The sequence below is a fragment of the Gymnogyps californianus genome, chromosome 6, assembly GCF_018139145.2.
Source record: "Gymnogyps californianus isolate 813 chromosome 6, ASM1813914v2, whole genome shotgun sequence".
Classification (NCBI taxonomy): domain Eukaryota; kingdom Metazoa; phylum Chordata; class Aves; order Accipitriformes; family Cathartidae; genus Gymnogyps; species Gymnogyps californianus.
The window spans coordinates 4884817-4910862 of NC_059476.1; the positions used below are offsets into that span (position 1 = coordinate 4884817).

Genomic DNA, 26046 nt, shown 5'->3' on the forward strand with positions numbered 1-26046 from the left:
CACAGTCTGGAAACCAAATATGCCAAAAGATATAGGTACTGAGATATGAAATTATGCTTATTATGGTATTAAAGTTATGAGAAACACACACGAGATGTGATTGCAAAGGCAGAATAAAGAGTGGGGTAACAGATGTAATACTTTCTCCTCGCTGACTGGACAATGGCAAGAAATACAATATACTTGATGAAAATATAAGCTGGTGTTTTCAACACAGGAGTAAGGATTCATATTTCATGCGAGCAGCTGCTGCACATTTCCTTCAGCACTGACGGTTATTTTAGAGGTATGAAAAAGATGAAAGGTAAGATTTTATTCTCAGACAAATTGATTCCATTAACGACACTGGGTTGCATGTGTGCAGCTGCTAGCACAATACATCCTAATCTGTTTAGATGTTTCAGAGAGAACAAAAGTCAGGATCATTCCAAAAAGAGTGAGAAAAAGGGCCACTGGTGAAACATGTCCTTCCCGGGTTTCAGCTGGGCTGAGTCCAGGGAGCTCCCGTATACCCTAGGAGAAGCCTCTTATAAATTGGCACGTGCTATGTGTTGAGTTGTATCAGTCATATATAACATATATATATAAATAAAAAAAATATAAACTAATATAAGTTATATATAAACTATATATAATATATATATATAATATAAACAAGGGAGGCTGAGATCGGTGCTGGAGAGGGATCCTACATTTGTAAAAGCTAAAAAGAAAAAAAAAAACAACCATGAAAGGGAATATAGCACAACATAGATGGAATGAGGATTATTTGCCACAGACCCACATCACACATATCTTCACGTATGCCCAGGGTCAAAGTACAGGCAGATAAACCCTGCCAGCCGCAGGCAGGGTTCATCCCCGGCTCCGTGTGCCCACCCCCATCTTCACAGCATCTCCTGGGGGAGGGAAACACTTTTGTACACAGGCTGGGAGGCAAAGGCTGGCTGCCAAGTTTACTTTTCTTTGAATAAATGCTCTCTTGGATCAGCTGCGTGAGGGAAGACTAAAGAAACTGTTAGGGGATTTAGCTGAAACTGTTTTGTAACTCTGTTTCTGGAAGAAAGCAGCAACAACAAAAAAAAAAACCCAAAAAAAGAAAGGCAGGAGAGGAAAAGCAGCAAGTTAACCGCGCTGGAGATCCCACCTGCCAAACGCCGGCGGAGCGGAGCGCTTGTCCGTCTGTCTGGCTGGTGAGCCCGACGATCACATGCATCCCCGTCCGGCCCCCTCCCTCCGCAGCCCTCCGTCCCGCTGCGCTCCTCGTAACTTTTGCGAAACTAGCCCAAAGCGGAGGCACTTTTCGCAGGCAGGCTCCTTTAGCCCTCTGCGTCTCCTTGTGGGGGGTTCGCCAGCTGCCAAGGCTCTCTCTTTTCCCTGTTTCCAAATAAAGTTCTGGGACTTGCAGAGGAGATTTCTGCAAAAGCAAACGATAATGATTGCCCGTAGCAAGAAAGGCGCATGTTCTTCTCAACTCTGCCTCGCTCTCTGCGCCTTTGGGCTGGCATTGCTGGGGGATGTGTCCCAGGCTGTGCCCATGGACGATCAGGATTATTATCTGCAGGAGATTAGCAACAGGGATCATTATTATTCCTTTCCGTATCCCGGTGAAGAGTTTTTTCCTTTCACGGAGCAACCTGGAGAGGAAGGACCTATCCGTGCTGCAGAGACAGAGGAGCACCCAGGGTTCAAACCGAGCAGGAAAGAGTTAAAACCGAAGAAAAGCAACAAAAAAGGAAAATCCATTCTTGAAACTCCACCAGGTAACTTTTCACCTCCTCCTCCAGAGCTTGGAGTCTGCTGAGTCTCATGCTGACTGTGACTTTTAACATTAATGAATATCTAGTTAATGGCAGTCTTGGTAATAATAACAATAAATGTGCTCGTGGTGATGATGATGACCGCATTAATTTTTAATATCCCACAGAACAGATCTACAGAACTTTTGTGGGCTTTTTAACCCTTTCGTCATCAAGTAAAGAGATTTCAGAGTGGTAATGTATTAATTATGCTGCACTCTAGCTAGTATACAGACTTTTCCTTCTTAATTACACTTGACAACTGGCTTGCTGTTAAAGCTGCTGTTCTATAAGCAAAAGGAGAGAGACAGGTTCCGTAGTAAAAGCTGATTGTGTATGGTGACACCTTACTTTATCCCTTGTCATTTTAATCTAAGAGAGGTTCCTGAATTAATTTTACTTATAAACCTGTGAATATCTTTGAGATTTCACTTTAAAGCCCTCCAGAGGAAGATATGTAAACAAAGATCTTCCTGTAAAAGACTAAGCCATAACAAGCTCCATTTAATTATTGACCTGTAAAATAAAGAAATTAAACAGCAACAAAAATGCCTTATAATAAAGGCCACCCTTAATTCCATTTTCTATTTTCTGCATTTGATTGGATCAAAATATGCAATTATTAAAGTTTGCAGAAACTTGATCAGCTTTTACCATCCGATTGTTCCCATTAATTTCTTTCTGCGTTTCCTGAATGTATGGTAGGTACTTCACTGGTTTGGGACACTTAGGAGTGAGTTTGGCCCGTGTGATGAACTTTAGAGTTGTAAAATTTGGGGCCAAATCCCACTCCCCTACAGCTGAACTCCTTTTTACTTCAGAAGGAAACTTTTAATGTTAACAGCTGGAGCATATGGCACAAAGTTTGAAATTTAGAGCCATTAATACATGCAGTACAGCAAAACAGAAGATCAAGGGTTGTAGAGTGACATTAACTTCTCCCAGTTACATCTAGCAGAGAGTAAACAAAATATTTTCAATGTAATGTTAACGCTAACAGAAATTAATTAGCCTTTGATTAGCAAAGGTATGAGCTTTTATAATAATTAATAGTGATAAGAAAATACCATTTCTGAAATCTGGAAAACTGTTTGTGGGACAGCCAGTTTGGGCTGCCCATGTAACTCAAGGCTGAAATCACGGATGACAGCAAACATACCTTGTCGGAGGGAGCAGCGACACAAGACATCTGTGCCCGTTGCTCCCTCAGGGCCAGCAGCTAGGCAGCAGCTTCCCAAGCAGACAATACTGCCTGGACCATCTCAAGGACTGGCTTATTAGGTTTATTATCTAACCACGGGCAACACATGGATTTTAAATCTACCTAATTAGGTACCAGGCTTTTTCTTCTTCAGTGTGCTGGAGACAACACGGATTTCCAGGCTGTACTAGGATGTTCTGCAGTTCAGCTCTGCTTTCACCTTCCCCTTTGGCTTTTTCCCAATTTCCCCGGCACCATGGCATCACACGTACTCCACCAAACGTGGAGCACCATGACGGTGATGAGGCTAGCATCCAATCTGTGAGGGCAACGTTCATTTATCTTTAGAGACAGGCATCTTCCTTGTTCCCCACCCACTGCACTGAGCACCTTACAGGTGCAGAGAAGGCAGCAGCCGTACCGATAACCTCTGTCATTGTGGAACACTCATCCCTTCCAAACCTGGTTTGGTTTATGCACTGTAGACACAGCAGTACCAAATTCAAACTGTATTACACTGCTGACCTACCAGGGGAGCACGCTGAGGTCTTACAGGTAGTCTGAATTTGGTCTTTTCCTAAGAATGTTTGATTTTACAAATGGAATTACATTCATTTTTCTATAGAGGTAATTATGGAATTAGAAAGGGAAAAAAAGATCTCCTCAAACCTTCCCCAGAAAACACTCCATTGTGTGCTAACCAATTGACTGGCTCAAGTTTCACCTTCTAATTTACTGCTTTTTTGCTTTCCACCCTACGTGACTTTCTGAGTCCGGGGAGTCATTTTATTTCTGCAGTCAGGTGAAGTCCTTCCTCAGCCGCCTCCTCTTCCTCAGCATGGCCAAGCACAAGGTCAAGGGGAGCACAGGAGAGGCTTGTGATGCACCACCGAAAGCAGCTGGAAATAGCTCAGTCCCTCCTTCCAGGGCAGGTTTGTGCCCTTTTGACACAGCCGAGCTACTAAGCTCCAAGCTTTCACCAGCCATGTGCAGTAAGAGGTTTTAAAGCCTACGAGCTTTTAAAAAAATAGCCAGAGGTACAACAAACAACTGATCCCCTCCACCAAACTTTCGCTCCTTGCTCCAGTGCATGGAGGCTTGACACCAACTCAACAAACTGGCTGTTAGACTTACTTTAATATGGGAAAATGCAGTGTATTTCCTCGGGAGCAGCTGACCTGTTTTAACCGAAATAGCCATAATAAGCCCTCAGGCAAACACCCAGCAAAGAGAATCGTTACCATTTGTTAAAGATGTAAGTTAGGTTTTTAGCAGGAAGTGTCAGGCAATTTTAACTGCAGACAGTGTTAAAGGTTCTGGCTATAATATCTGAAATTTCTTCTGTCTTCTCTCCCAAAGGCAGGCAAGGGCCAGGTCCTGCCGGTGCAGTGGCTCCAATGCTTAGTGCCATGTCACCATGTCACCAGGGATCAGTTTGAAATGAAGATCTGAAAATTTGGCCCCTCACAGAGGTGCCTAAATGATAATACATACCTATAATTTCTCACATTTGGCCTGTTAAGAGGACAGCTAGAAATAATAATAGCAGTTGCCAAGCAGATATCCATGAATAGTAACTACAAATCTGGCTGTGTAAATATGTGTGTTGTGTATATATGTATATATTTATGTGTTTATACATATATCCGGAACTGGAATTAATTTATTGGACATGCAGTAAATAAATACAAAAATTTGGTTTTTGTGAGGCTCACTGGCAGCTGGGGCATGCGGGATTAATTAGTTGTAACAAACAATAGTCTGGCTGGGAGCTGGGATGAAGAAAGCGGAGGAACGGGAACGTGTGATCTGCCCTTTGGCTGAGCAGCTGGTACTGATCAGCCCTAGCTTTGAATCAAAGTTGAAATCAAACATAGCAGTCTGAAGGACACGGCACATAACAGATGACACAGGCTCAATTTATTTAAGCTAATTCCTGAAGGTGGTGAGAATATAGATATTTTTTCAATCTGTGAAATATTTAATGTAGAAAGAAATCCTGTTAATGCCAGTGGGGTTGCAATGTTTTTTTTTAAAAAAAGTATTATTAGAATCAGTATTTGCAAATACTCAATTCAGATAACAGTTAAAAATATCAGCCTGCTTCCTTGCCCTTTAAATGACTCATAAATGAAGTGGTACTAGGTCATCCTTGGAAGGTAAACAGTTGGATTGACAGGTTTCTGTATATACTTATTTCCATTTTCTAATTCCATCCTTGTTTGTTTAGGCTTCTATCCAAAGCCCATTCAAATCAGTGGAAAGAGTCTTGTTAACGTCAATGTTTTTCTTTTAAGAGGCCTTTAATAGAGTTTAATATATGTCGTCTCAGCTACCATCTGTGGGGCAGATCCCTACAGATGGTTTGAGGCTCTGTCTGCATACAGGCAAAAATTCATCACCGAGAGGTTTATGGGGCTGAGGTCCCCACGAACACTGCTCGGTGTTGCACATTGCTCTGGGTCATGACTGAACAGTTCCCGCTGTCAACCCTATTGCACCTAAATCTGCCACAATTAAATCTGTAATTATTTTGCTTTGATTTACAAAGCTTATACTTGTTATAGTAGTTCTTGTTCTGGCCATACCTCAATTCTGACCACCTTTAGAAAATAAAGGAGTAATGTTTATTTATATGGCAGTGCTCAGAATGGGTTTTAGTGCACATTTGTTTTGTATTATTTCACCTGTCTTCCAGTGTTTGATCTCTGCACAATCCGACGTATGTGTGTGTGTAGTAATCATGATTTCCTTTGTCTTGTCTTATCTTTTGCTTTCCCCAGGCTTAATGAAGCTCTTCAGATGCATCACTGTTTACTTGCCTCATATTTGTTTATTTTGTGTAATGTTGCCACCTGTTCAACAATGTGATTCTTAAGGTTTTTGGTTTGTTCGGGTTTTTTAATTTATGTAGTGCATAGGAATCTCTTGGATGGGTCAGGATCTCACTGGACCACGTCTGAGGAGGAGTCAGTAGGGGAAGGCAAAAAGAGGATAAAATAGCCAATGCAAGCAACCATGAAAATTATCTTGCAGAAAGAATTTGAATGTATAAAAATAGACTGATAGTACATTAATTGAGGCATTTATCAAGATATGAGATAATGAAGGCTTGGCGAGAGATCAGTGAGTGAATGAGGAGGAAAAGCTGAATCATAGAGATGTTATTCAAGAAAAACTGGTAAGATTTTGGTGCAAAATGGTGATGAAGACCTGAAGAGGGTGTGAAGTTAAAAACATGACAAGTTTATGGTGTTACTGGCATTTGAATGGTGAATTTGTTTGCCAGGAAGAAGATATGAGAGTGTGATATGTAAGGCATTGAACCAATAGCTGAAAGCCCTTAAGGAGAGTTCACCAAGATACACTAGGTTTCCAGCTAGAACAGAAGGAAACATAGAAGGAAAAGGTAGCCTGTGAATCAGCATGGCTTGCCAAAATTGTGGTTTTGGATGGGATTAGCTAGAGCAAAGATGGAAAGGGGAGAGACTGAAAACAGACAGGCAGGCTGAAGGCGTACCTCGAGAGTTAGGAGGAAGTCTAGGAGCAAAGAGAGTCACCAAAGTCAAAGTTTTCCGAAGACGTTTGAAGTTCAGCGTGTTGAACTTTGCTGGCACGTTGAAGATGGGGTAATGCCTCAGAGCTCTGGCTAGGAAGAAGTCATTAGAAACATTGGCAAGGTGCCTTTGAGTGGAACGCAAGGGCCAAAAGCCAGACGGGGTGGGCGACTGGCGTGGGTCTGGCAGGGAGCGGAGCCAGCAGTGGCTTTCGGCAGCGTGTCAGGGAGCTTAGATGGAGAATGTGAAGGGAAATGGGGCAGGAGCTGGAAATACAAAAGAGATTCAGGGGGAATAGGAAACAGGCTTTGGGTTAGGGAACTGAATCAAAGGGTAAAGTGAAGGCTGGGGGATGACTGTGTACATAGGCTGTCTTTAAATGAAGGCTATTCAGTGATAAATGACTCATATAGGAACTAAGAAGAAATAAGCACAGAATTACCGATATGCTGGGTAATTACCAGCGCTGCTGTTTGCTAGCCCATTGGTATCCTCTCTCCTAAACTTTGTAGCTGGCTTCCATTCCTGAGAAGCCCAGAGAAAGTGGAGCACTCCTGTGACCTAGAATGTAGGTTGTAATTTTAAAGCTTTTGCTTAAACTTTTTATACTAGCAACTTCTAAGAATGAACTCATTGGCCCTAGGTGCATATCCCATGAATTTTAATATGACCTGTATCACATCCTAATTGCCAGATGTGACAAGCAAAGATGAAAACATGTGGCTTTTAATGAGCTTTCTTTCATCTACCAGATTCTATTTTCTCCTCAGCACTTCTACAAACATGTAGAATAATGAAATGTAACATAGCCGTTCCATTTAAGAGCCTATCTTTTAAAGAATGTCACAACAAAAGAGGACAAAGGATGACTAAGAATGAATAATGAGTAATGCCCTCAAAATTGGCCAAACCTTTTTGATTAGCATCTTTTCTTACCCATGGCTTCAATGAATAATGTAACGTGAGAAAAAAAATATCAGAATAAACACATTTGATTATGCTAGAGAAAACCGTTTTCTACGATAATTCTCCTAGCAGCCTTCTCTGAATTCAAACTAATTTTTAAGGTGAGAAAAATACCTCTTTAAAAAAGGAATGGTTTCACAGAATAGATTTTAATAGTATGAACCTGAGTCTAGACTTGTTCCTGAAATGCCAGCATATTACAAGTCACTCATTATTTGAATTCATTCTTGGTTTTTAATGTTATTCTCTGTTCAGTGAGCTGGCTAGACAGGTCAATCCGGTGGTTCACAATCAAATTTCACTTACTTCTTTTGGTTTTGGAATGAAGACTTCTGTCAGCTATGTGAACTTAGAATCTGTCAAAAAGATGAAGTAATGGAAGTGGAAGGTATGGTGCAGAAGAAGTAATTTCTTGAATTTTTAGCGTCTGAGCCTTTTCTTCCTGGGATTTTTGAGTCTTGCCCAATTCATTGTCTAAGTACAAAGCAGACTACCAAAAGATTTGTTGTCTGGGTACAGAGTTGAGATTTGATTATCATTTTCACACATAGTGGTTGCTTGTGCTTGTATTGTTATTATGCAAAGGATGCACTAGATCTGGTCTTCTTGTCAGGCCTCTGGTGAGGTTATGTCTTGTGGTACTGCTTGTTTTATAAAGCAAGGCTTTTTGAAATGAACGTATAAATATGCGCCTTTAACACTAGGGTTTTGGGTACTCAAGGAAAACGGGAACAAGCAAAGCTTTGATACAGCCGAAATTGTTTGCCTTTTAAAATCCAGTGATTACACATGCAAAACACTCCATAGCCTTTACTCAGCTCAAACAAACATTCACCGAGAGAAAACAGAGGTGACAGGAATAATCACTCATGTTAGAAACAGACAATCACCTTTAATCTTTCTGTCCCTGGGAGCTACCTTAATGGACAGTTCGGTCCTCGTTAATTCAATGGGCCATGAATCAAAGAGAGCATTCGAGTTTCCTTCATTCTTGCACGGGATTTCGTTCAGGGATGGTCATGGCCATCGTATCTGTGCAGGTACATCTCCAATGTAGAAGTTACTTCTCAGTAACCTGCCTGAAGACACTATCCATGCCCAGACAAGAATAAAGGGCATGGACAATGGAATAAGGGTGTTTAGAGGACACTGTGGCCAGCCCCAAGATGGGCCTCTAACACTGCTGCTGTCTGATTATTTTCCTGATGGGAACTTCTTTTCCCGAGCCGCAGATGATGCTGATCACTGAGCACATCTACCTCTTTCAGGGGCTAGCCTTGCTCCTCTGGAAGCCTTTCTCTGGCTATTTCTGTTGACTTCAAAAGGTTTTTGGTGGGGTTTTTACGTATCTGATCAAGTAATCACAAACACCTACATGAAACCGTTAGTAAAATACACTGCAATGTTAATTCATTGCTTCTGATGGAAACACATTTCTAATTTCCACACAAAAGAAACTTTTATTATTCCATTCCCCTGTGGTTTTATCATCCTGGCGTGGGGAAGAACAGAGTACTCTGTGCGCTGGAAGGGATGGAGCACCATCAGAGAGGAGCAGGGCATTTTATTCTTTGTGCAGTCACCAGGCAGTGCTAAATCAACTTGACAAGTGTAAAAGGAAAACTGTTTCTCTTTTCCACCCATAGCTAAAAATGGCAACAAAAAAAAGGTGAGAAAAACAAGAGGGGGAATGAAGAGATGCCAGATGGTGACTCTGGGAGTCAGAGTGCCTATGAAGACATCAGAGGAAGTATGTGGGGATCATTTAAAGCATCTTTAGAGTACTTGGGTTTCGCTGTTAATCTCTCTAGCCCTGTTTGAATTCAATTACAAAGGATAGTCTGGTGAGTCTGCTGATAGATATCTAAGTCCTCTTTTGGACATAAAATACTTCCCTTCTGGTGGATAAGATACTGGCATTGGCAAGCAAGGATTGGTACCATGTTATTACGGGTTAAATGGGGACAAGGAAAGATAAGGGTTTCATTCCTTATTTCCACAGTGATCTACATCATTTTTCTAAACTAAAACAGGCTTTAAAGTGACTTTCTGATTCTGGAGAGGTGTTTAAAGGAGCTGTCTTATAAATGGGAATCAGGCCCAATACACTGTAAAGTCTATTTTACAAGAATGTCTTGTAAAAAATTATATGAGATGCTACTACTACGTCAGAGCTGGAGAAACACATTGTACTCTTGGATTAGGAAGAGTGAATGATCTCCTATTCCGACACACGAGTGAGCCCCAAACCTGCACTGCATGGTCTGTGTGGGGCTGGGTCGCAGTGTGTCCGCTGGGATTTGATACTACAGAGAATCACAAAAAAGCTGGCATGCTTCAGCAGACCATAGTGACTTCCCGTAACTATTGCTCATGGGTGAAGCTGAGTAACTGATTTAGTAGTGAAAGCACCCAGACACAGGATTAATCTTCTGTTTACTTGTGGTTATTTACACTATGTGAATCCTATAAATGTACAGGTCTGTAAATAATAGCAAATAATATAGTTCTGCTCCTGCTTTCACACAAGCATTAGCAGGATGCTGTATTTGCAAAAGTGCTGTTGCATCCAACAGTCCAAACAAGGAAAGTAATAAAAGTTGTTGTATACATAAGTTAAAGATAGTTCATGTACTGGCAGCTTAGATGTCTTTTTACTTCTTTCTGCTACAGAGTGTATCTACTCTGTAGTTTCTAGCTACCGACATAGAAAATATTACTTTCAGAGTGAATAGTGAACCTAGTGAACCTGATTAATTGAGCTCTCTTCTTTTTTTTTTTTTTTTTTTTGGTTAATCACTTACAGATCTATTTTGTGTCTAATCTTTTCTTTTTTTTTAATGAATTGCCTGACAAACTTCTTGTATGACTATACGTCAGCCTTGGGCTGCTTGTGAATTATGTAAGATATGTACCTGGCAATAGTGTTGTTCTCCTATAATCAACGTGATTCCCAAGGACCAAGTTCAACTAACAACGCAACTTAGATCTTCATGAAGTCGATATTAAAGGATTATGTGCATTTTTATAGTTATAAGCTTCTAAAAATATGGGAGTTTTGAAAAAGGTATGGTCTTGTGCTCGACAACAGATTGCAATCGAAGAGAGAAGCTCCTGTCCTTAGAAATATAGCCACAGGTAGTGATCGTTTCGGTGGTGGTGATGGAAACTGTAGTTGATAGTTCTATATTTCATTCATTGAGAGCTAACACAAATACCAAAATAATCATCAGGCCAGGATTTCTCATCCCCTAGCCCTTAGTTTGGAGAATCACACTCATCTTTGTTCTCCAGCCCCTGTTCAGCTCCTTCTGAGCTTTATGAAAAAAGGAGTATCTATCATCTCCTGCAGCGTGGGCTGCCAGCACCTGTGTGCCTCAGTAGCTTGATGCTCAGCAGCTTTCCCTGTGAGATGGGCATTCATGGCAGCCATGGGAGTGCTTTAGCCATCTGGGCAATCGTTTGAAGTCAGATAAAGGGAAACATCCAGTTCCATTGCCTTGTCTGGTGGCCATGCTTCTCCCAGAGCTTGCCATGTTGGACATGCTTGCAGTGTATTGATCCATTCAGGAGACATGGACAGACAAATGCTCAGTTTTGAATCTTAGAACATGGCAGACAGCTCTTCACCATCCAGAAAGAGACAGTACTGGATATGCTAGGTACAGTGTTCACCTGTTCTATAATGGGACTCAGTTGGCTCAAGCACCAGAGTCCTGTATTCAGGTTGTTCTTCTTTCTTTTGGACCTCAATAGCTCATCCAGACAATGGCTAACAGACCTTCCTAAATCTGATTTGCTTGCTTAGATTATGGGGCTTGAGTGTTTCCTTTGGATGATTTGTTCCTCACACTCCTACATATCACAAATTTAGTAGTTTTCTTGTCATTTCCCTTCTTTTTGGCTCTACAAGATTGATCCTCCTGGCTGGGACCTAAAAGGGAACCTGAGGGGGAACCCCAAATGTCCCTGCTTCCAGAGTTGTCTTTGCCCTACGGAGGGGCTCAGGAGGTCTGCGGTCTCCATTGTCCCCAGATTTGCCTTTTATCTGTTTCCTCATATGAACTTTAGAAAGCAAAACAGTCGCCCATTTCAAGGGGAGTTATGTTTGACAAGAGAGCACAGAGTGAGGCGAAGTTATCTCCTTCCTCTAACACATCCAAGATTTACTGTAAACTGTCCGAGTGCATTAATCATCGTGGTGTGCTGGGAAACAGTGTTGTTTGAGATAGGAGCAACTGAAAACCATCTTTCTCATTCTTTCACAGAAATTAGAGTATTTTTATGTTCTTCTCTTCAGAGATACAGTGTTTTAAGGTGACAAGTTTACGGCTCCTCTCTGCTTTCAGGGTCCTCCTAAAACATCTGTCAAATGAAGGAAAAAGTTCAAAGTTTCTTAGAAGAGCTGATCTCAAATCTGGATGTAAGCACTCCCTACCACCACCATTACAACCACTCCTTATGCCGGATTTGGCTTTAACACACTTTTTTTTCCCCAAGATAATTTTCAATAGTGTAATGAGTTCGCCCCATACTCATGACAGAGGATGTCTGAACACAGGACCAGATTTCAACCCTCCCAAAGATTTTTCACTGACTTAGAACAGAAACTTCAGTTTCAGCCAAACAGCTTTTCATATGTGATTGCCTAAAAGTAGAACTTAAAACTTCAGCCTTTAACAACATGATTTTTCTCTTTTTCCCTTAATTGCTCATGTACTGAGAAGTTACAGAAAACATTTCAGAAACAGTTAGAATTGTATTTGCCATCACAAGCTGGATGGCAAGTAACCTACCCCAAAGGATAGACCCAGTTTTACCCCACAGAGTATTTAAACTGCACTTTCTTTACACACTTTAAATTCCAAGCAAAAATTCCATCGAGAACTCTGCCAAAAGTATGTCTGGGTTATATATGGCCTATACACATGGCTGGAGGGAAGGCTGGAATTTCCCATAGTAAATCTGGACTCGGATCTGCTCCAGGATGCAGGTGACCCAACAGCATGGGGACATGTCCCAGTCTTCGGTGCACGTCACTGGAGCAAGAGGCTTCCCCTAAGTTGAGGCAATAGCTCTTACGCTGCTGGTGAATAGAGGGGAGAGGAGAGGAGAGGAGAGGAGAGGAGAGGAGAGGAGAGGAGAGGAGAGGAGAGGAGAGGAGAGGAGAGGAGAGGAGAGGAGAGGAGAGGAGAGGAGAGGAGAGGAGAGGAGAGGAGAGGAGAGGAGAGGAGAGGAGAGGAGAGGAGTAGCCAGGGCCAGTCATAGCCAGGGTCCAGCACACACCCCAGCTAAGACAAAGAGAAAAGTATCTTACAGCTCTTTTGGCAGATATTTTTTTCCTCAGGCTCCTCTGGATACTTTTGGATCCCAGCAGAGGACTGCAGTCCAAAACTCTTGCAGGCTCCTCAGATGAGTGTCTCACATCTTGTCCAGTTCCTTTGCGTCAGGTATTTCATTAGATACATGCAAGTGACAAAAAGGGGCCCCAAAAAGTCTTGTTTCCATCTTGTAGTGGAACAGATGATTGCGGGATCATATATAGAGGCAGAAAGCTATGAGTCTTCTTCCAAAGACCTTTGAAAAGGCTGACAAAGTGAGTCCAGGTATTGCAGAGGCCCAGAGATGGGTAGGTTGCATCAGGCTCAGAGAAGAAAATGGATAAATTCCTCAGCTGCCAAACTTGCAGCCCAGGAGGAATTAGGGTTGAGGTATGTGGTCACTGAAATCACAAGGTATAGCATCTGTTCTCTGCCTGAATGACTGAATTCTTTATTTAAAAAGAGAAGAAAATATGAGGGGTAAAATGCTCTTGATCCAATTTTCCTGCAAAACTACTGCTTGTTGCTTAGGATCTGAAAACACTTCTACAAAAAAAAAGAATGATGTCTGTTTGCAAGCAATAGTTCAAGTCCACAATGAACAAAGAGCAAAGCCCTCAACCAGCAGCTGAAAGTATTCAGTGTTATTTTAAACTATTAAATGAAAAGGGGGGGGAAAAGTCTTGTAGGTCTACTTTCTAAATAAACCAAATCATGATGAAGGCTAGTAGCATGTGGAATACAAAATATTGCAGATACATCTGAACTGTTTGATATTGCTAATATGCAAACAGCAAATAGGTACTTGGGTTTTTTTGATGCTTGAATGCTAGTCAAATGGCAATCATACATGTAGAACCCCTACACTCTTACAAGAGAAATAGAACAGGAAACTTTTCAAAATATGATAAAAAATGCTAGTATGGCATTATGCAGCTAAAATGCCACAGAGCTCTTTGAAAAAGTGGAGAGAAAATAGCACAGAACTATTCTTCTGCAAAACCGTTCCATATTTCTGTTCATTAATCCTGAATCAGATTTTTTTCCTCCCAATTAGCAAGTTGAAAAATGGGGTTTTTATGCTCTGGGAAGCTTGCCTCGAAGCTTTCTCTATTCCACGGCTTTTCAAGTGCAGAGTACCTACGCTTAATAAATACTTCCAGTTCCCGTGGGTAGGAAGGAGGATGGGCTCTCCAAGGCAGCAGCTGAGTTAATGATAAGGCCCAAATCATGGCCTGCACTTTTCACATTAGCACATTATGTTTTGTGGTGGAGACGAGGACTCTCCTGGTAACAACCTGGGCTATTGCTAGCTCGACACTTTTCTCCAGGGAAAGGATGTCAAACCTCACTGGGAAGTAGTAGAAATTAGGGTTTATCTGAATGCTTTCCTGAGCAGTCCTCATTGGGTCCGCAGGCTGATAAATGCATTGCCTTCAGTTTGGATCTTTGGGCTTTCAGCCTTGAGCAAGCAGACATGCATGCATGCAATTTTAAACTCACTAATAACTCACATTTCATATCATTTGAAGCTTCTGACACACTTAGCTTTGAATCAGTGAAGCCTCCTATGTGCTAAATGTTTAGCCCATGATAATAAGCCTTTGCTGGACCAGGGCTGAATTGTTAAACAAAGCAGAAAAGATGTTTAGACAGAATGAATTTTGGGAATCTTTTGCGGGCTGCATAAAGCTGCAAGATCGTAGGAAGCTGGGCTAGGGAGGAAGGACCTCTGAACACTCAGTCATTTGAGTTGGAGAGGTGCCCACCCTTTGAGATATTTGTCTGAACCTTGCATGAACTGTTTCAGCTCCTTCGCTCTGTAGCATGGAGCTGGAGCTTCGGAACAGCTTCCCTGCTGAACCTCCAGTCCTTCCCTCCGATCAGCTCAGACACATGGAGAGCCATGTCTTTCTCACGGTATTTTTAGCATTTCTCTTTCTGCAAGCAGGAAGCTCAGAGGCTTGTGAAAATGCTGAGCGCTCAAAATTTAAAAGATATTAACCAAGCTTTTAAAACCACAGAATCCTGGTGCTTGCTTGGGCTTGAGGCATTTTTTATTTAATTTAATTTTTTTTTTTAGTTCCCTAAATTGGCTCTTCCATGACTAGTTTGAGGGCAGGTAGAGAGGAGGAAGTAAAATGGAGGGACTATGGTATGTGCAAAGTGCCATCTTCACAAAGGACATGTGAAAGCTAAAAAAGTCATCTGGAAGCTGAAATCCTTCAGGAAGATGAGCAAAAGCTCATGGGGAGCACAGCTGGTGAAATGTGGGAAAGGGAGAGCCTGACTGCAGAGTGCGTGTGTGTTTTCCGAGCTCCTTAAAAATCGTGTCTTTTTCACAAATTACTTTAGGGAATAATTAATTGCCTTTGCACGCTGGGCTCTGTTCTTCGATTTCTTCATCGATGGTGCGTTTTCCAGTGGGATTCCTGTGCTGCCCTGGGGTTTGTGTCCCCACAGTGAGCCCAAATGCCAGTCATAGACCCATTCCCAGGGGAAGCATTCCTCCTGCACCCCTCCTTGCACCCCAGCAATTCCACTCCTCTGTTCTTTATGCCTTCCTTTTTTTTTTTTTTTTAAATGAGGGTAGTCACATTTCAAAGCAGGCCTGGATTTGATTTTCTCAAATCTTAGAGATTTAATTGTTTCTTGAAGTTTTACTTCCTGTCGCTTTGAACTCTTAAATACTCTGCTTTCAGGGTGCTTCTCAAGGGTGCAACAGCTTGGACATAGGGTGCTTTAAAGGAAAGAAGAAAGCTCAGTTATATGAGTTGCTAAATCTTTTGCTTTTCAGGACTCCTGGGTATATCCAAAGAACCTCTGGTTATTTTCTGTGTGCGCTTGGCCAATTTTTTATACCTTCAGTGAAACAGTTTTCCACTGTCTGGGACTTTAAATGTGTTAGCCACTTCTGACTTTTTAGTACTGTCTTAGAGCTGCGTTTGAATCAGCCATGCAATTAAAAAAAAAAAATTCTGTCAAAAAGGATAATTAAATGAAAAACAAACAAGCCAGCTAAACTTATTTTTTCTTTTACTGTCCTCTAGAAAATACGAACTGATCCCTTTTGCAGGGTTGGGAAGGAGCACGAAGTTTGAGTTCAGGTTAATTGTAACCACACAACTTTATTCTGAAATCATTGTCTGAGCAATAGCTCCAGGCACTGCAGCGACTTCTATGCTTTATGAGAAGTGTTTGTTTTTATTCATTCCTCTTATTATTTCATATGAAATAATAACAACAGATGTTAGAAAAAAAATGTATAAACGTCTAAACTCCCTGCTAGAGCAGACACACCAGATCTCCATAAAACTGAGACTTACACTTTATAAAAGGTTCTAAAACCAAGTTGGATTGATTTTCGGTATTTCCTGTCACAGGCTCTCTATATAGGTCGAGTATTTAGCCCAGATGTGCAACCTGGAGGAGGGCTAGGCAGCAACTGAGACCAGCCTGTGCAGGGTGATGACTCACAAATAAACTCTGAGGCTTGAGCGGTCGCTCCCACCCCCTCAGTGATGCTTCCTCGTAGCGGGCAGCACAATTACTGCTGCTAGAGGAGGAGGGATATTAATTGCAAGGGGTATAAGCGCAGCGGAGTGCTGGGGTACGGTGGTTGGCTTGGCAATCTCTGCTGAAGCGGTCAGCCCGCCTTTGAGGGTCTTCTTGCTTGTGCACGGAGGTGTGTTTGCAACTACGCGTTTGTCTACATGCAGAGGAGGCAAATTTTAATGTCACTTCTGATTAGCAGCATATTCTGTGGGAAGACTTAAAATTGACAAAGATTGGTTTTTCACAAACCAGCAGGGGAGGAATGAATCTCAGAAAGATGATCCGGTACTATTCACCTAGGTCTCACTGCAGATACAGACTACTTCTATTCTACGTTCTGTTGGTAAATGTATATTTTCAGTTTTAATCACAAAAAAACGAAAGATGACATTTCAACTCACAGCTAAGATGACTAATGACTGTCTGCTGCCTAAAGACATAGCTCATACTACTTCATCTTGCTGGCTCTGAAGTTTGCTGGCTCCCATCAAGAGCTAAGTCCGAAAGCTGAACTGGTAGAAAACAGCCTACTATGAAACCCAAAACTAAATAGCAAAGTGATTCTATCTTCATCCCTGATTTACTTCTGTTAGGCTTTGGACTGCTTCATCAAAGGAAGCTAATCCATCTGTTTCAGTATCATTTTCAGCACATTTTCCACCTTATAGAAAAGTAAAACAAATATAGTTTGGTCTATGCTGGCGCTTAACTTGATTAAAAGTTGAATAACGTTAAGTAGTACTGACCGGGAAGTAGCTGATTTCAGTCTTTCTCAAGTGTAAATTTAGTACTTGGGAGTGGAGGTAACTATAGTAGTGGCGATAAAATTTAATGGCTTGTCACTACTAATGAGACCTCCTTTACAATCTCTCAGGTTTTTCCTGCTCTATGTGTGCGGGCTTCATGGTGTGCTAGGGAGAGTGAGAAGGTGAAAACTGGGTGATGTCATAGTAGTGCCACTGATTTCAGTGAAGTTAGGTGTTTTTAGAGAACTGCTGAAGCTGTTTGTGTGTATTTCATCACTAGGTCTACTATAGCCCCAGGTGTGCAATTCTGATCCTCATGATGGAGCACATAGAGCCCCTTTCCTATGTCCTCCTGCTTGGATACTTCCCTTGTGCCGCCTGGGATCCCTGTTTTGCTCCAAAAGCATGGCTCTGCTGCAAAATCCTTAAAGCTGGCAGGATTCTTGGTAGATATATATTTCCAGAGACTGAAGTTATGGACATTTTCCAGGTTATTTACATTTAAGGAATTTCCTGACTATGCTGTCACTCTGTACAACTGCATAGTGAACGTGCTATACCTTAACTATGGAAATATTTCCTTCTGTATAAAGTTGCTACTACAGCTTTCATGGAGGGGGAGGAAAATAATTGCACCATAAGCCAATATTATACAACTGTTTTTATGCAGTTGTACTGTTTTTGGTAAAATACACTCAAATGGAATTGTTAAACTGGTTAAACTTGAGCACTTTTAAGGTGTCTCATTTATTGAGCCAGGGTTGTATCTTAAGATAGTAGCTATTTTCTGTCTTGATTTTGTACTTGTTAATAGTCTTCCAAGTTTCAATGTTTATTTTTAATGGCTACAATGAATGTTCTTATTGTAGAATTTTTGGTCTTGCAGTATACCTCAGTGATCTGATATTTTAAGCTGTTTCTGGCGTGAAGACATTGGACAGATATGCGTTTTTAATGGTAATTTTAGTCCTATACCCAGCCATTGTGCGAGCGCTCCGTCTCAGTTTTTTTTCTCCATTGTTTGGCTAAGTCTATTTGTTTGACTCTGGGAGAAAAAGGATGGTTCTCATTTTTGATGGCTGTACTCAGTTTTGTGGCTTTAGCTGGAATTACAGAAAGTCTTTATCCTGTACTTCAGAAAAACATCAGAGGAGACATTTTAAAATTAATAGCACAGAATTCAGCCTTAGTCAAAGCTCATAATAAAAAGTTAAGAACTGATATGATATTTTTCAGGCTGTATTTTTTTTTGGCCATTAAAGGTAATAATATGTCTTTTTCAGAGCGACTGAATACACGTATTCCCTTGTAGAGAAAGTGGAGGACTTGTCAGGTTTGGATACAAATGACAGGGTACCTGGTATCATGAGCATCTGGAAACCTTTCCGGGGCTATGCCTACAGTGGTACTTAATGCCTCTGTATGCTGATGGTCCGCACTGAATGCAGCTTGGCCTCGTATCGTTTCTTTTATTAATGGCCTGGATGCCATGACCAGGTTTCCAATATGATTCCCACCCTCATCCTTTCCCATGTCAGGTCAGCAAGGTGGTGTTCCCATGGGCAGCGAGGCAGAAACTCTGGGGTGCCTGCCTGCACCTCCCTTTCCTCTGCTTTTCTCTTCTCTAAAAAGACGTGGGGGAAGAGAGATGAAGCCAGGTTAAGACATGCAAAAGCTATGGACAGTATTTCCATACCTACCAACCTCTCCACCTGGAGGAGGCTGCTGCCTGCAGGCATGTATGGGTATGGTTGTTTCTTCCCCCTGAGCAGAAGGACCACAGGCAGCAAGAAACAGAGCCAGGAGGAAAAATGGGCAATGCTTCTTGTGCCCAAGCGTGCTGACTTTGTGCATGTGGGATCGGGTTCCTGCATTGTCGACGTCATAAATCACATAATCTCCTAGGCAGGCTGTACGATGGCAGCAGTAGGCAGCTCAGGGAATGTATATGGTATCTGGAGTTTAGATGAGCCTCTTGAATCTGAAAGCTTGGCCAGAAAACTCCCAGAGAACAGGCTTTCTGGAAATTCCTGCTTCCAGCTGTGCCAGGAATAACAGAAGCTCTTCCTGTTAAATGTGCTGTTTTGTTGCATCTAGAACCAGCCACAGCCTGGGTTTGTGAGGGAGCAAAAATGTGAAAAGTAATGAAAGAAAAAAAAAAGTGTGTTTTCTGAATCTCAGAAATGTTTGGTTTCATGTCAGACCTGACCTAAAGGATCAAGATAATTCTTAAGTTATTCTTTATTTGCCTTTAATTGCTGAATTTTTTCTCACCCTTGGAAACAGGAGAAGAGACACTTTTACACTTGCATAGAGTCTGTACCCTGCAACTTTTCAAGCAACTGTTGTGCGCAATCCTGCCAGCTGATGCATGGTGTTTAGGTGGCCTAAAGAAAGCACGGACGTGTTCGGTGTCTTTGCACCACGGGAGGGCTCTGTGTGTCACCGGTATCGGATATGGTGAGGACACAACTTTGGTGGCCTTGAAACTGTCTCAGGGCTTTCACTCTTGTCTGCTGCCTCTGACTCCTCTGACTCTAGTGGACACTTTCCCTGTCCAGGGATGGGGCCATCAGGCAGGAGCTATTTGCAACCCCTCTGTAGCCACCTCCTTTCCTGAAGAGCTGGGTCAGTTTTTGAAGCATGGGTAGTGCGGGACACATGAAAGGCCGTTGCAGCAAATCTTCTGGTGAGACTGCTAGCAGGACAAGGGGTGTGTTTACCTGGAAGACTAGGATTAAAAAGGACCTCCCTCTCCCACAGGCTAAGAGGCTGTCAAAACACAGCTCCTTGGCCCAGAGGCAGCCCCTGGAGAAGATGGTTGCAAAGAAGAGGCATATCCGACCATCAAAAGCAGCTCTGAGGTATCAGATGGGTAACTTTTGTGGGAGCCTCACTCAGGCTTCGCCCTCACCTAGAGCCCATGAAAATGTTCCTCCTGATTTAAGGAGGCTTTGGGTCAGACCTCTAACAGAGCTGGGTTTTGTGGCTTCTAACCAAAACTGTTTGTGGCTTTTTTTTTTTTTAAATCTTCAACAGCAACCATAAGGATAAGTGTATGTTGCAGTGCTGTGATAAATATCGCCCTTTCCTTCTGAGAGAAGTCCCCGACGTCTTAAACCCCCGTGCAGTATTTGTTGCTTGTCTTAGAAAAATATACAGCTTTGATGCAACATTAGAGAACAATTAATGTCGTCTTAGGATAGAAAATTTTGGCATCTATTTAATCCTTTATTTGATCTTTGATCTGGGACTATAATTCAGTATTTTAACTTCTATATAGGGGATTTGTTGTAAGTGCACATTGTTTGCTTTGTTCTTTTAGTGCCCTGGGAATGGGTTTATAAGAAAAAGCAAATAAAAGCAGACTATGCGTGCTTGAAGAACCTTCATCTGCCTATACTGCTTCAATTAATCTGGGGTGCATGGGAGCTGGTGGCCTGAATTCAGACCAGAAAAGAAACTAGTATGTATTGCTAGCAACACTTTGGACGTGAACAAAGTCAGAAAACCGCTCAGACTGAAATTCATGGACCGGTTTCCAGGGAAAAGCTGGTCCATACCAAGTATAGAGTGTGACTCATGAACATCTGCGGAAATTTCACACTTCCACGATCACATCGTCAAAACAGCAAAATTTAGCTAGACCACATTCCCCCCACAAATGTCCTAAGACTGTAAATATAACAAATTATTTAGAAAATGGAGAACCTTGTTCTGTTTAATTCAGCCCCCACAAAGGCTGTCCACCACAGAACAGCAATGAAAAGATATTTTCAGCAAGTAGTGGGTCAGCAGAAATGTGCTTTTACTGTTATTTCACCCTTCAGGTGCACTGCAGTATTAAAATACTTTGCATACCTGTGACCTAAGTATTACTTGAGACACAGGAATTAGACTGCCAGAGTTTCCATTAAAAGTTTCTGCTGTAGGAAGATGAATTATCAACCACACTTCTCATAGGAAAAGCTCTAAAGTTAGCTGTTAGGGTAAAATTTATTATATTGACCTCATTAAGAACTTTTGTCCAAGATCATAAAGATCTAAGAATAGTATGAATAGTATAATAAGCGTTAACGTCTTCATCCTCTAAAATATATGCTTAATTGTGCGCTTAACTTACCTGTATCAGTAACTTCACAGATTTGCATCTTCTTCATTAACTATATGTTTAAGTGTTTTGCTTAAACAAGGCCTAAATTCTGCATCTACGCTGGGATGGCCCAGAAACAGAAACAGGGAATCAAAACCTAAAACTAATTCTGTCTTATTACATGCGATTTTGCCATGAGAGACCTGACCATACTGTGTTGGCAACATATGTGTTGAGTCCCCAGAGAACAAGGTCTCCATAGAAGGGACATGTCTATAGCCAAGTCTGATAGGCAAATGGGTTTACAGAAAGACGAAACTGGTATTAATTAAAGTGATAGGTTGTTACTAGAAATAGAAATAGCATCCTAGAGCACATCATGCTAGCATCATACCTGCTTCCCTTCCAACAGTGACAGATCATCTCTGTTGCTGTAGGTGCCTGCTGGTCGCTGTCATCCCCCGACTTGGGCAAACTCAGGCCACACTAAGGCCAAGATGTGCAACGTGGTTTTGACCCTGTAAACAGACCACCATCATTTTTAAAGATCCTTCAGTGTCCATTGTTACTGCTGAATGCAGTGATGACTTGGGATGTGCTGCATTACTGAAAAATCGTACCGGCAGTGTATGTCTTGATGGAAGATGCACGACTTAAAGAAATCAGTTACACTGGAAAGGTGATGAGGCCTTCATATTTATCATAGTGATGTTCTTCTGTTGACTTTGGTGGTGCAAGCTCAAGCTCCAAATGCAAAGCTACAGATACCAACAGCAACAATAAAAAATCCTGGCACTAAACCCATTCTTTGCATAGAGAAAATTCTGTGTTAACTCACCGTCAGCGCTGCCTTGACCTCCTCTTGTCTTCTCTGAACTTCTGTCTCTCTGTGCTGTAACATCCTTCCTCCCCAAACAAACGTTTTGAAGTGCAAGGGGATTCTTACGTATTTAAAAATGACAAAGCTCCTGGAGCTAAAACACATTTAGAATCATAAAAAATAAATAGTCAGAGTACATTCTGCCTCCAAATGTCAAGGAGACTGTCAGACTGCACAAGGCTGATATTTCTCCATTTCTAGATGTGAGTAGCACCGTGCATGAGGAGTTAGACAAGCACAGACTTGCGGGAATTGAAAAGGATTATAGGTATGGCTCTTAAAAATATAAGTGAAGAGGATGCTTCCTATTTTCTTTCTGTTTGAAAAACTGAACATATTCCTAAATTGATGGGAAATATTCTTTAAATAAAAAAATCATTTGTCTGCTGTTCCTCCGAAAGAACAGTACAGAACAATTTCCTAAATGCATCCTTATTAGATACAAAAGCTATAAAGACAATCTGTACTTATCTGACAATCTTTATTTAGACCAGAAGATAATAAAATCAATTAATAATTTAGGCAATAAAGATGAACAGAAGTGTTTTCCTTGCCCTGCTTATACATGTATCTTCTACTTATGGAATTAATACATTTCTAAGAATGCCTGCTAATACAGTTTTATCCTAAAGAACAGCTAATGTTGCAGCAGAGCAGCGGTAATTATACTGCAGGTGTAAAGACAACCAAGCTGGCTCTGCAGAAGGTGGGGTTTTTTTTGACCAGAATTTCAGTGGAAGATGCTGCATCAGTAGGGCACAGCCATCATGAGGCTGAAGCCGCTTTCAAACCTGGGCTAATATCCTTACACAGAGCCATGCTGAGACTGCAAGTTGAGTTGATGCTGGCTTGGGAAGGGAGCTCAGTAGCTCCTTCAGGTAGTGCTCTCAGTGAGGGCAAGCCCTAAATCATAACCGGTAAATTCAGATTTCAAGGGATGAGGTTGCGACTGAAGTAATTCTCAAGTGTTTCCCCCTCCTGACTTCAAGGGACAGATGATTGCTAACAGTGTCGAAGTACCAGAAATGCCTTGCTGCCCTTAGCTGGGATACAATCGTCTGTCTGGCTAATAGAAGCATAATTGAAAAAACCAGACACTGAGATATAGCCATTTAACATAGCTAATAGGAAAACTGTTTCAAAATGGAAACCTCACAAGAACACTGTTCAAGATACAAGTATTATTAAGTCTGAATCAAAGCCCCGCCTCTTTTTAGGTCTTGGAATTAATTAATTTGATCCAGACATCTTATTAATGGCTTGTTTCTAAAGTGAATACCTATTCATGGTTGCAAATCACACACGAAATCATGGCTGGATACGGGCCAGGAAGAAAGAAAGGTCCACAGTTCAGCCTCTTCCCTGCACCTGCAAGCTTAATGCTTGCTTTTTGGTTGCTCTAAAACATAAATACTCTAGCTGCATTTTGTTAATAAGTTGTTATGTACATAGTATGTGGATTTAAATGTCTTTCAAAGCCACAGCTGAATTTCCTGTATTTTATAATGATTACTTTTTCAACAAGTTAAAGAAATGACCAAATGACTAGGTCATTTCCAGTTGAATCTATAAGGTATGAACTGCTCTGATTATTCATGCTACCCAATTTCTGTAGCTTCTGCAAGTGTTTTTCAAGCTAGCATGGAGAATACAAAATCATTAAGACAGTCTATTGATTGTGTGGCAATTTTCATTATTATAGGGAAGATTTCTTAAATAAAATATATTAAAGCAATACTTTAAAAAGTACAGTCTTTATGAATACCACAAATCATTTTCTTTTCCTGTATGTTTTTCAAAAATAGGTTGTCCTGGTTATCTCTAGTAGCTTTGAAAAGCAGGGGGGGACACACACCAACAAAATAACTTATCTAAAATTAAATTCACAGTATGACTCAGGATTTTGGATTTTTTTTCAGTAGTGAAATGGCAACCTTAGGTGGATTGTGTTGTATTATAATGAGTAACTTGGAGTTAATCAGATGAGGCCATACTGAAAAATTTGCCCCCATCATCTCTGTACATTACAGATTGATGTTTTGGTCTAATATACTCCTTTTTTCATCCCTTTATTGATGCTGGAATTCATATGCATGTGGAAGAAATGAATATTCCTAAAGTGTTTATAGTCAAATATTATGGCTATAAATAGAAGACATTATTTCATTTAAAAGCAAAATCAAAGGTCTCCTCTTGCGGAAAACAGCACAAATTCCATACATCAAAGCTACTGCGAACAATAGGCTTGGTGACTCCAAGAATATCATCCCCGTGCAGAGCTGCACAGATGGAAACATCTAAAGGTCAATGGTCTTTTATGGAGAATCCTGCTGCTTTGTCCCCGGTTTGGGATGGTCACTGGAGAAAGAAGGGCCAAATGTGAAAGGAATGCTTTTCATTAATTTGCAGTCACGTATTGGAGCAAAATACTTGATTTTTCTTACCAAGTTAAAAGAAAAAAAATCTTTACATGATTTGATAAATTAGTGAAGTCACAGCTTAAAATCTAGTTCACTTCCAGAGAAAGCAAGTTAGGTGTTCTCCTACTAATTTATATGAACAACAGTAAAAAATAAATTCCTGGATGCTATTGAATTGATGGTAAAGATCCTAATGATTTCACCTGAAATATCGTAAGGCTTGAGCACGCTGAGAAATGACAGCGTATTGTTAACAATGCATTGCACAGTTTTCATCAAAGGTATCTATACTGCACAGCATAGATAGCTCCTGCCTGCTCTTGGAGCCTAATCTTGCTTTCATTGAAAACTCCTGTTAAATTGAGCATTTCATAATATTGGCTTGTTAATCTGATGCATTCACAGACAATACAAATAATTCATCCCTGAAAAATAAAGAGCAGTCAGGCGTGTTTAACGGAGATCCATATGAACATTTTTGAGCCTTATTAGGCTTCAGTTTCTCTAGAAACAGAGATAATACACACAAATCTATGCGGGCAAGATTTTCAGCCTCTAAACACCCATCTTGCAGTCTAAGAAACGCTCTCTGAAATTCACAGGCAACCCAAGAATATTGCGGTTTTAGAATAAATTAGTAACTTTTCAGCCTGAATAAAACCAAACCCACTTCTCGCACATACACTGGCAGGTGTATGTCACTCCAGGTAACTTCAGCCAGGTCTGACAGGCAGCTACCAGGCTCAAAAATAGCGCATTTCCGACAGGTTTCGTGAAAATAGGTCTCTACAGAAGAGAGCGATGGTGAGGAAAGGGACTGCAGATCGCGCGGCTGTGCGTCCTACGGAGCATCGATGTGCTGGCTGCCCCCGGGGCAGCTCCGTAAGCCCTTGCTCCTGTTCGGTAGCGGGAGAACGGGCTGTGAAACGCAATCTGGAAGAGACCCAGTTTCGGTGGATCCATTACTGATGGAGCTGGCTGTTCACTTTGTGGGAAATTTTCTACTTTTTTATTAACTCCTAGCAGTACCTGTAGATTGCCCCGTAGCCTTGTTAGGTGCAGTATAAACATCGAATTAAACGATATTTTATGAACTGAGTATGTAAAAGCAGCTTGCTTTTGTTTTCAGCTCAGACCTGGCGCGGGTACTTCTGTGTAGCTGTTGAGTGCCTGGGAACGGTGAGACTGTTCACAGAGCAAAATATACTGAAGTGCAAAAGCGTTTGCAGGATTACACCATGAGATTGACTTCCAAACCTGTCTTGAGGGCTGAACTTGTTAAAGAAAGGTAGGCAGTTCCCAGCTATATAATTTACTCCCAGTAGCGATCTGTCAGAGCCTGAGACTTCTTCCAGTCGGAGTAGGATGAAAGATGAAGCACTCTATAAGGAAATGCAATTAAAACAATCAGCCTATGAAACAAAAATCCTCTGAGCTATTCCTTCCTCTGGCTTTCCTTATACATCCTGTCTCTTCTCTGTTTTGGATAATTAGATTGAAAGCTCTTC

General features: G+C 41.4%; 1 protein-coding gene across 1 annotated transcript in view; it reads left to right on the forward strand.

The window, feature by feature from the left end:
• Positions 1-1411: 1411 nt before the first annotated feature.
• The window catches only part of CPXM2 (carboxypeptidase X, M14 family member 2), a 77155-nt gene continuing 52520 nt past the window's right edge, over positions 1412-26046 (forward strand). Inside the window, exon 1 of the mRNA XM_050899280.1 lies at positions 1412-1763. Coding sequence (XP_050755237.1) covers positions 1436-1763 — 328 coding nt within the window. The 5' untranslated portion in view covers positions 1412-1435. The remainder of the gene's footprint in view (positions 1764-26046) is intronic.